We start from the raw sequence: 11778 nt of genomic DNA on the forward strand, positions 1-11778 counted from the left end.
TCCTCTTCCTCCTCTGGTGGTGGACAGGGCAAATCCAAATTAGAGGGTGATCAGGATACGGTGTATATATTTCAGGCTCTCTCAGCCCGATGTATATAGCACATGTAAAACAAACAGTAGTTTTATACTGAGTGAGTGGGTTTTTATCTGTCCCAGGTTTCGACCTCATCAAGATGCAGACCCTGAAAAGCCTCGAGTTGCAGCCCTGATTGACAGATTAATCTCCTTCAAAAACAATGACCATGGGGCCTGGGTCAGGGGAGGGGACATCCTCATTCAAAACTCTGGGTAGGTATCCAGAACCAAACAGCCACAGGCTGTTAAGTTTCCACTGAAACTTTGGTTATGAAAGTGCATTACAACATGGCTGTAAGAGGAGATTAATGCTTAACTTGAGGAACTTCCCAATATCTTGAACTGCTTTCATGCTATCCTGCTATAAATGCAAAAATTTTGTGTGATTAGATGAGAACCTGCCTTAAACAGTGAAAAGAAATTATGCAACAAAATGAGTTCTGAAAGTTGGTGGAGACAGTAAATTTATACTGAGCTATCTATGGTTTCTCATAGTTCTCATGCTCCTGCTTAAAATATGTAGAAAATGACTTGATTGTTTTTTAACAGCAGCATTTTTATAAGCGTTGTTAAGTGGGTGGTTGTTCTAGTTTCCGTTAGTAGAAAAATTCAGGCTTTCTTCATTATGTAGCAGAATGTACTATTGCAGTAGCTTGTTGCAGGAGAACTGGAAAACATGACTGAAGCTTTGAACTTTCTTTCAGATTTGCAGACAATGGAATAGGTTTAACATTTGCTAGGTGAGTACTCTGTTAATCACTTCTGTTTTTTTCTTGCCTAGAAGATGAGAAAATATGCATCCTTCTAAAAAAATTAACGGGTATACTTTTGTAAGGCTCTACTCTCATTTTTGGGCCTGGTTCTATTTCCACTGGTGCAGATGATATTATAAAAGCTGTAAACTGACAGAGCTGCTAATGCTTGCACCTGAATTCAACCTGTGCTTAGTTTACACCACAATTTCCTGCCTCTTCACCAGAAGGGTTATGTTTAAACACATATTTTTGGTGTTGTATGATTCCTTAGGCAGTTTTGATTTTCCTCCTTAACATTTGAAAGTGTGTAATGGAAAAGAAAGGGGAGATGAACATTTACCAGGCACAAAGTCGTCTTTATAATAAAAATGAATTGAGCAACTTAGGTCGTAAAGTGAAATTGCTGCCAGTTAGGTTATGACAAACTATTTATAGGATTGCAAAAGTGGGCTGTAAAAAAAAGAGTGCTGCACTATGGTGATAGAATATTTAATGCTCAGCTCTCTGCTGGCATTTCAGTTAGCATGTAATACTATTAATGATTAAGTTGTTCTGTGTGTTATAAATGAAGTCTGGACTGCTCTGCTTCAGGGGGACTGTTACAGAAGTAGGACTATGCTTTAATGTGCTCCTCTGCTGGAGAGTCTTGGCTAAAAGCTTATCTCTGATGTTGCTTTGATAGTGCTGGGAGCTTCCCAAATGATGAAGGTGCCAGCCAGGAGGTATCTGAGTCTCTGTTCATAGGCGAGAGCAAAAATTACGGTTTTCCAGGCGGCCAAAACAAGTATGCAGGAACGGGAGGAATAGACAGCAAGGCGCGCACTCTGCCCCGGAACCGGTGAGTACGTGGTGAGTGAAGGGAGTAGAAATGATACAAGGTACATTCGCTTTAATGAAACCTTAGTCTTAAACAACATTTGGACTTGGGAAAGAGAAGGAAAAAGCTTTTGAGTAAAAGAATTTCAAGGGTCAGTTTAGGACTAGAGACTACAGTTCCCAATTTGTGACCATGATCCTTTTCTTTTCTCTCTGTCTTGCTGTAATGCTTGTTTAACATAGTGCCAAGTCCTAGTGTTGCCACAGAATAAGTAAAAAAGGGTGAGGTAGGTCTGCACCACCCTGTGTTTTGTGCTGCTTAGCCATCTAAAGGGAATGAGGTATTCAGTCTAGCTGAGTACAGGCACAGAACAGTTGAGGTTGGAAGGGACCTTTTAGAGCTCATCTTGGCTGTTTCCCTTGCTCAAGAAGAGCCACCTAGGGCTGCTTGTCCAGGACCATGTTCAGGTGGCTTTAGAATATCTCCAAGGATAGAGACTCCGCAGCCTCCCTGGGTAACCTGTGCCTAGTTACCCTCACAGTGAAAAAGTTTCTCCTTACGTTCAGGAGGAACATCCAAGTGGTTTTCACCTTGTGTCCATTGCCTCTAGTCCTGTCACTAGGCACCATTAGAAAGAGCCTGGCTCCATCCTCTTTGCACCCTCTCTCCAGAGATTCTTACATGTTGATGAGATTCCCACCTGATCCTTCTCTGCTCCAGGCTGGAGAGTCTGGAGTATCCTCATGTTTGTTCCTAGGAGAGGTGCTCCAGTCACTTAGCCACCTTTGTGGCCATTCATTGGATTCTATCCAGCGGCTCCACATCTGTCCTGTACTTGAGACAAGTCTGGACTCGCCAGTACTGAAGAAATGAGAAAGATCAATTCCCTTGATCTGTTGGCAGCACTTTTCCCAGTGAAGCCCAGGACACCTCCTGCCTTTTCACTGGTACATAGGGTTTTTACTCCTTTAGGTGCAGGGCTTTGCACTTCCCCATGTTGAACTGCATGAGGTTCTCATCTGTCCATTTCTCTAGCCTGTTGAGGTCTGTCTGGATGGCAGCAAGACCTTCTGGTGTATCAGCTGCTACTTGCAGCTTTGTGGCCTCTACAGATTTGCTGAGTCTACACTCAGTGCCGTCACCCAGATTCTGAACAAGACTGAACCCAGTCTTGACCCCTGGGGTGCACCACTAGTTACTGGCCTCCAAGTAGACTTCATGCCACCAGCCTCTGGACCCAACTATTCAGGTAGCTTTCAGTCCACATCACTGTTCTCTCATCCAGCCCGTATTTCAAGATCTTATGGGAGACAGTGTCAAAGGCCTTACTGATGTTTAGGTAGACCATGTCCACTGATCTCCACTTAGCTACCAGGCCAGTCATTTCTTCACAGGAGTTTATCAGACTGGTCAAGCATGACTGCTCCTTGGTGAATCTGCACTGATGACTCCTGATGACTTCCTTGTCCTTCATATGCCTTGAAATAGTTTCCAGGATTAGCTGCTCCATCACCTTCCTAGGGACCATGCTGAGGCTTACAAGCCTGCTGTTCCCTGGTGTTCCTTCTTGAAGTTAGAAATGGCATTTGCTTTCCTCCAGTCTGTGGACACTCTTGACTCATTAGATAAGTGCAGAAACAAGATTTCCTTTACTAAGGTCTAACCTGGAAGTCATTCTCTTCACATTGCTTTCCTGATTCATCTGTGAATAAATGTATATTTGACAACGATTCAAGCTTATCATGGTTTTTTTACAGGATGCTATAAATATATGCTTGCATTAACAGGACATTTCCAATCAGGGGTTTTCAAATTTATGATGGCCCTATTCACCTTACCAAGTGCACATTCAAAAACTTTGTGCCAACTCCAGACAGATTTACCAGTGCAGTTGGATTCCTGATGAAAAATCTGTGGCAGATGACACCAAAAAACAACGTTTCTCTTGTGAAGTTTGGTCCAAATGTAAGTTTATTACAAATATTTATTTTATTTTTGCAGACAGGTTTATTTTCTTCTTGCTGTATTTAAAATAAACATCCAAGGTCCCTAGATCATCTTTTCCATTCATCCATACTCCAGAGTTTTTATTCTGGTTGGAAGTCATCCAAGGTGTATCCTTTGTCTTCCAAGCAAAAAATAATAGCAAGGGAGATGTAGGATATGTTGTAATAACAATCTCGTCCTTCCAGCTTTAGCATTAGCCATGAACATTTTCTTTAAGGTTTCGTATATACTTAGTAATGAATTTTCAGTTGCACATATTAACACTGTTCGGAAGCAAGAGCTGGCCTGAGCCTATTACTAAAACTCACAATAACCTGCTTTCAAGATTCCAATGTCCTGCTGTAAGGTTTTTAATCAGCTTTGTCAGATTCCTCTGTTTCTGCACGTGTGCAAGTGTTGTTCCCCAGGTAAAGCATGGACTAATAAACAAATATTTTTATTGTTGTTACCAGGTTTCTTTGAAAGCCTTCTTTGGAAAACCTGGTCCCTGGTTTGAAGAAGGAGATCTGGATGGTGACAAGAACTCAATATTCCATGATCTCGATGGTTCAGTGACTGACTACAAAGATACTTACGTGGGCAGAATGGATAATTACTTGATACAACACCCCAAATGCATTAATATTACAGAATGGAGTGGAGTGGTTTGCAGTGGGACCTATGCACAGGCTAGTACTCTTGTAGCTTTCTGCTTGGGGAAAATCCCAATATGAAACAAGTATGAACAACTTGTGGTGGCAGGGAGAATTGTAAGAACTACGTATTTACCTATCTTTGGATTTAAAAAAAAAGTTCTAAAATCTTTGATGTTTTAAAAATACTTTTATGCGTATTGCACTTCTCAGCTAGTTGTGTGTATCATGTTCCCCTTGGCATGCAATTGGGAGTACAGTATTAGGTGCCGCAAGGTAAAACCAAATGCGTATGTATGCCAGGAGTTCTACTTCCAGCCTTATCTGCTTTTTCTTCCACTGGAGTTCTGTCTATATTTTTTTCACAGAGTGGGTTTCAGGGGGTGCCTTTTTTTTTTTTTTTTACAGCTGTTGAATTCCACCTTGTGAATACAAATTTCAAATAGATTTGATTTCCCTTCTGGTTCCTGTTAATATGAGTTTGGCCAGTACCATAACTTACTCCACATTTTGGGGATTTTTTTCCTCTTCCTTCCCCTTTTCTGTCTGTAAAACAGGCAAAAACTACAATAGTTTTTCTAATAGGGCTCTTCTTCAGGAGATATTCGTGTGTTTTGTAATTTAGAAAATCAAATGCAGCATTTTGATTAATAATGACTGCTTATTCTTCAGTACTTCATTTCCTTTTGCACAGTGTCTGAATCTTTCCTGTGTCTTGTCATCCTCCTTAATATCATGTAGGTTTATGTCCAAACCTGGAATGGACAAAATCTTTCCATGAGTATTGTACGAGATGAGTACCCATCCAATCCAATGGTTCTTCGAGGTATTAATCAGAGAACTGCTGCCTTCCAACAATACCAGCCAGTAGTGATGCTCCAAAAGGGCTACACAATACATTGGAATGGAAAAGCTCCAAATGTCACCTATCTTTATCTCATTAACTTCAACAAGTATGTTTGCTTTCTTTCATGTCATTGGTCCGTGAGACAATAACTGAAGTAATATCCTCCAAAATTAGCATGCGTAAGAGTTTGCAGCTATCAGTAAGGCTGGATCTTTCGTTGGTATTTTTTCCATAATCACAACTACTAAAGTATGACAAGAATGACATTAAGCAATAGACCTGCATCTAACCTTGGACGTTTGTTTAGTGCAGGGTCTTTAAGGAAAATCCTTTGGAGAACAAAATGTGCAAATAGTGAATTTGAAGAGAACTGAAGTTGAATAATTCAGTATACTTGATTTTGTTGTCAGAAAAACTTACTGAATGTCTAAAATATGAAAGTGAACACATCTCAAGACTGACATTTAGTGAAACACTGTGTGTGGAGAGGGGAAAGAAAAACCTTCTGGTTGTCGGTTTGGGAGTGTGTTGTGTTTCTGTTACTTGTTTTTTAAGTGATCTGTTTAGTGAATGTCTAAACTGTTTGTACATTTTATTTTGTTCTGTGATTCATAGATTTTATTTTGTTTTCAGGAATGACTGGATTCGTGTTGGTCTTTGTTATCAACCAAATACAGAATTTACTATAGGATTGGAAACCTTCCAAAGACGGTCATCTGCCATGTCAAGCAAGCTGGAGCGCTACGTGCCTGTGTCTTCAATGGTGGAGCTCGAAAAGAATCGATCAGACAACAGATTTTACTTTGACAACAGTACTGGGTAATTCCTTGTAGCTAGACCCTCTTGGAAGATGTTGTTTAAAATTTCCGGTTTGATAGTGTTAAAAGCAGTTGCTGAGATAACCTGCATTAAGAGGAAAGCTGTTGTGAAGGGGCCCACAGCCTATTTGAGAGAATACTTTCTGTGACTTTCAATCTCCAAAATACAGTAATTCTCATTGAAATACGTTTCCAAGAGCATCACAGTTCCACAGATGTTTCCTACCCTATGCCTGGGGAAAATGTAGTATCCAGCATGCTGCAGAGCAATGTCTTTCAAGAAGTAATTTTTAAGTCGTCAAAGAAAATTTGTGCCTTCTTGTTAAACTGAAAATTCTGGAAATTTCATAGGAGATTTCTATTCCAAGAACATTTGAAGAATGTATTTCTGAAAATCCTGATCTGTTTTCAGCCTTTTCAAAGTACTTGAAAGCCCTAGTCTGTCTTTCAAAAGTACTTCTAACAGAGGCCACTGAGATCCTTCTGAGAGCTTTAAGATGTGGTCAACTTTGAGTACAATTACATTGTCCAGTACTGGTGGGTAAAGTAAATATCCAAGGAGTTATTGCTGGGTGTCTGTGAAGATCTGAGATTAGAAAAAAGGAAAAGTTTATGCTCTGCAGTTTATATTTGGTTGTCTGCAAGCCATTTATTTGAGGAGTGGCTGTTCTTTTCAAAGCATATGCACTCATTATGATGTCTCATTTAATTCTTGGGAATTTCAGATATGTCAGTAGAGACTTCCTAACTCTATTAAACTGTAAATATCTTGAAAAAAATTGAACAATGATGCAGAAGTTAATACTGTAGTTTATCTGCTTCTGAAAATCATGAACTATAGCTGTTAAAGTTTGACGTAAATGCCTATCTTTCCAGCAATTGATCTGTATTCTTTTTCCTTCTTTTGTGTAGATTACTCTTTTTATTTCTTCAAGCCAAATATGATAGGGTTGGTCACAGTTATTGCTCATCTCAGGGATGTGAAAGAATCAAGATTGTGACCAAAGATTCAGCAAAAAGGATCAGTAACTGCATGGCAGAAGCTTACCCAAAATACTATCAAGCACCAACTGTCATAAAGCAGATGCCAGTAAAAAATACTGTACCATGTACAAAATGTGGCACAACTCAGGTAAAATACAATAAGGAAAAAACTTCATGAACCTGTATAGTGGTGTTGGCTGTCTACTCGTTTTGAAGCAGAACTTTTCAGCACAGAATACTGCACCTGCCAGTTTGCAGTGGTCATCTTATTAACCTGCTGTGTGCTAGAAAGTGGGGAGTACCTTGTAGCACAAAGGTTTCAGGCTTTGTTCTTTGAAAAATGCTGCTTCCATCTTTCACTCCAAGAGCTACAGAGAAGGAACATAAGTAGATCTGATGTCTTCCACTACAGTATTGTCTGTACTCCATGTAGTATATCTTTGCTACCGAGATCTATATGCTGTTGGCGAACCTTCTACTTCTTTTTTGGATCTTTCCTTATTAGCATGAACTTGAAATTGCATTGTCTGTTCTAGCTATAAAAGCTGAGAGAAATACTGAAAGTAAGGAAGAAAATGCATTACGCTATACATTGTTTTATTTATTACCATTGATAGGACCATAAATAATGCTACTGACAAATGGATGTATTTGCTTGGGAGCATGGGAGGTCTGTTACAAATTGCCTGGCATGTTAAAATGTTGAAGACCCATGGATATGTGTACTTAATGTGTTTCGTTTCTTATCCAGATGGCATTCACCAGTGATCCTCATAAAACCTACCTCCTTGTGCAGATTAATTCATCTGGTAAAAAAGAGCTAAGCAGAGGTCAGCAAGCATTTATTTCTGTAAGTATTCTTGATAATTTTCTTCTATCTTTCTTTTTAGCAGTTTGCATTATGGCTCTACATAATGCTAACCTCAGTCCTCCGTGTGAATAAAAAGTATTGGCTCATAGCTCAGAAACCAAACAGTCAAAAAGTTGATGTTTTAACCTTAGAAAATGATGGTCCAAAACTCCATTTTGTATTCAAATCCTTTGCTGCTGGAGAGAAAAATGTACCAGTAAGGGAGAGTCTAAAATTGAAGATGCATGTTCAAATCTGCACGGATACACATTTATTCATGGCTACTTTTGAAGAAGGAAAAACACAAAGCAAAAAACCTATACAACCTGTTAGTTAAATCCATGTTGTTGTAATTGGTTTTGTGAGGACAAATTGGGTAGTTAATGGAATGAGTCTTTGCCAAACTCCTTCAAATAGCAATTAGTAAAGAATCCATAGATATTTATCTGTTTGTTCTGATGCATTCCAGATAAGCCTAGTGATGTGATGCTGTATAAAGAGTAGTTTACTTTGGCTTCTCTATTTGGATGCTGAAGGAGACTTGCACCTGACACTGAAACAGCTATTTGAAAAGTCTGAACAGTGATGCAGCAGTGAGACCTTACCACTCTCTCCAGCTGCCTGAAAGGAGGCTGTAGATAGGTGGGTGCTGGTCTCTTCTCACAAGTAACAAGCAATTGGACAAGAGGAAGTGACCTCAAATTGTACCAGGCAAGGTTTAGGTTGGAGATTAGGAGAGGTTCTTCACTGAAACAGTTGCCAAGCACTGGAACAGGATGCCCAGGGAGGTATTGAATCACCATCCCTGGACATGTTTAAAAGTCGTGTAGTGTAGGGACATGAGTTAGCAGTGAACTTGATAGGTTTAGGTTGGTTATTGGACTCGGTGATCTTGAAAGTCTTTTCCATGTTAAATGACACTATGATTCTAAATAGTAAAATTCCTGAGTTACCTAAACAACTAGCACATGAGCAGTGCAATCTTAGCAGCTATAAACTTCTGCAGGAGTATGTGCGCCATATACTAAACAGCAAGAGAGTTCCATGGGAAGAAACCCGGCTGGAACTGGGCTGCTGCAGAGACAGATTAACTGTACTATTGCTGAGAAGTCCAAGTGGTTCAGTATCTGAATTTTAGCTTTTTTAGTAGGAGCATTGGCCAAGGCAGGTAGCAAGTCACCCTGAAATGTATATCTCCTGGCAGAAGCCAAGGACTGAAGGCTCCCATGCAACTTTTGAAGTCTCACTGAAAGCCTTCCCGCAAGGGGGAAAATGAAGAGATGCTAGGGAAAAGCAAGTATTTCTGAGGAGATTAGTACATCACTGTATTTCAATTACATGTAGGTTAGCACTGAGTGCAGTAGAATCGCTGCTGGATTCACATTAACTTTAAGAAAGAAAGAAAGAAAATGTTTTCTCTTTCTCCTCCCATTCAGGTCAATGACACTATGTTTTCCATCAAGGATAATGGTGTACTTATTGTTGTAGTGGATGCCTGTGTTGGCACAGTGTCAGGAAAGAAATTATTCTCTGGAGTAGACGTTAAGCATGTAGATGGATATTTGAAATCTGGAATTCCACAGAGGTACGTATAATGACCATTTATTTCCAGTGTGTCCTGTAAGCTGTAGCTCTGCTCTCTAACAAGTATTTAAATAATGAGGTCTATACAGCAGCACTGAAAGTGAGCAGAACATGTACCTAAATCGAAGAAGAGGAGGAACACAGGAGAATTTTAACAGATAGTTTAGCCTTTGTTGAGAAAATGAAGCAACTTGGATTTTGAACACTAAAAATTTTCCATTTTTTTCTTTCACCTCAAAAAGGTTTTTTTCAACTAAACAATAAGGTCACCTAAGGACACTGAAAAAGAATTACGTGACAAGATATCATGTTGTTTCCTATCTAAGGAAAAAAACTGCTTATTGTTAAAGATCAAATGTTAGCATCAGAAAAATCAACATTCTAATATTCTAATTTTGAATCAATTTCTGAAGATTTTTTATACAAAACATTAAACTATATTTAAATAGCACTTTACAATGATTTTGAAGTTAAACGTAAAAGATATTTTAAAAAAATCGTAGGTGGGTGCTTTTCTAGTTACTGCCTTCAGAGAGAGTTTGTATATTTGTGTGTCATGCAATGACACCACATGGCCACTTGCCTCTTAAGCAAGTGGAGTGTGAGGCCAGCTGGCTGCAAAAGCATTTAGCAGAATATAAAGAAAAATTTCTAACAAGTGCTGTCTCTGTACCATTTCTGCTGCAGGTCTGTCGTTCTGCTGAGCACAAGAGGTGATGTAGCAGTGCCTGATTTATCAGAAGCCTTAATGTCTCTGGGGACAGCCAAACCACCTTATCTTCAGAGCAACGGTTGGTGGAAATTTTGCGTATTCCTTTGCCACCGCCTTGGTCTGTGTGTTTATGTTGGCATGGAGAGTTCGTCACAGGGTGTGTGAAAAGGATGCAGCTGGCGGAGGAGGGTTGTCAGTTTGCACTGGTGTGGGCTGCTGCATTTCAGCCCTGGTTGAGATGTGGGGGTGGGAGATGGAGCAGAAAACCCTTCCATTGCCTCAGAGGGTGTTCTGTGGGGCCTGTTGCAAGCAGAAAAGCAGATAGCAGTTCTTTGTGCCCGTGAATTATAGAAAAAGAGCCCCAGGCTTTTTTCCCAAAGCCTGTATTTTGTGCCTCACTCAATGAATTTATTTTTAAACAATCTCCTGTGTGAGGGTAGTGTTTCCTGTTCTAACAAAATTTGAAGGTAGCAGTGGGAAGCTGTGGGTGTTTTGAGGAACGATTGCCTTATAAGCCACATGGGGTAGCTCTCATCTGTTCAGAGTTCTGTCATCTCTTGTCTGAGGAAGCAGTTTTGTAAGTGTCCCGGTAGCTGTGCTGTCAACTGAAGATCTCAGAGTATTTAATGCTGAATATTGAAAAAGGAAATTGCAAATCGATATTTCCCTTGTGAGGTGCATGTGAAGAGGACAGTGGATTAATGCCCTGAATAAAGTGAGGGGAGAATTTCAGAGGAGCATGCTGTTCCCTTCCCAGCTGGTCCTCTGTTGTGCTTGGACAGGCTTTGGCTAGTTTGGTAACACTGAGCTGTTTTTGTCACAGGAAGCCTGGCCTTTCTGGGCTTCAGAGGAAACTTTAAGCCATCCTGGATTAAGTTGTTTACCAGTCCTGCTGGGCATGGGCTCATTCAGATAGAAAAGTATATCCCTTTACAACTGGAAGAGTATGGCTGTGCCAGAGCAATCAAAAGACGACGGGAAGACCTCGAGCTTCTGAAGAAGGCTACACGATCTCTTTGAAGACTAAGATGTACATAAAAGCTGGGGGAAAAAAAATGTGAACTAACTTATTTTTTAATTTATGGCATTTTAAACTATATTGTTATCAAAGTAAATCATGTTATTGTCTGACAGATGTTTGCCAGCATTGACCGCTTGAATGCCAATCTGTGCACCTTCTAGTTGTACAAAATATTAAAGAATTTATTAGTATTTGTATAAACAGGTTTCAGAGTTTTTGCAGATGTTTGTATTTACTGTAAACAATTTTCTTCTCATAATACTCCTTTTGTATGTAAAAGGGTGTTCTTAAAAGCCTTAAATTTTTGATAACAGGTGTTGGAGTGCCTCTTGGTTTACTTGAAAAATTAACATTAAAGTTTCCATAAACAGCTTGAATTGGTCATTATAACATACATTTTCCCTCCACTGTTTAGGTGTTTTCCTGAGGGTTTATTTATCAGTCACCTCTGTTACATTCTCAGTCTGTTTTCCAAGGTGTTAAAAACCAGTTTCCCCTATGCATGCAGCTGACTCGAGGGGGCTTAACTGCAGTAAAATTTTTGCTTTGCTGTATGAAAGATGGGGAGGGAGGATTGAAAGATCCAGACGAGGACTCTGTGAGAATTGTGTACTGTGCAATATCATTTAACAAGACCATCTGTTTACTATTCACCCTTAAATATACAGGTGCCTGT

At 39.7% G+C, this 11778-nt stretch overlaps 1 protein-coding gene across 1 annotated transcript in view; it reads left to right on the forward strand.

The window, feature by feature from the left end:
• Window positions 1–11101, forward strand: part of TMEM2 (transmembrane protein 2) — a 41103-nt gene extending 30002 nt beyond the window's left edge. Inside the window, exons 12-23 of the mRNA XM_008944215.1 lie at window positions 157–288; window positions 780–815; window positions 1513–1668; window positions 3435–3612; window positions 4107–4322; window positions 5028–5239; window positions 5767–5952; window positions 6864–7083; window positions 7687–7785; window positions 9222–9370; window positions 10057–10160; window positions 10905–11101. Coding sequence (XP_008942463.1) covers window positions 157–288; window positions 780–815; window positions 1513–1668; window positions 3435–3612; window positions 4107–4322; window positions 5028–5239; window positions 5767–5952; window positions 6864–7083; window positions 7687–7785; window positions 9222–9370; window positions 10057–10160; window positions 10905–11101 — 1885 coding nt within the window. The remainder of the gene's footprint in view (window positions 1–156; window positions 289–779; window positions 816–1512; window positions 1669–3434; window positions 3613–4106; window positions 4323–5027; window positions 5240–5766; window positions 5953–6863; window positions 7084–7686; window positions 7786–9221; window positions 9371–10056; window positions 10161–10904) is intronic.
• Window positions 11102–11778: the final 677 nt, after the last annotated feature.

This window comes from Merops nubicus, unplaced genomic scaffold, assembly GCF_000691845.1.
Source record: "Merops nubicus isolate BGI_N331 unplaced genomic scaffold, ASM69184v1 scaffold3887, whole genome shotgun sequence".
In the NCBI taxonomy this organism is placed as follows: domain Eukaryota; kingdom Metazoa; phylum Chordata; class Aves; order Coraciiformes; family Meropidae; genus Merops; species Merops nubicus.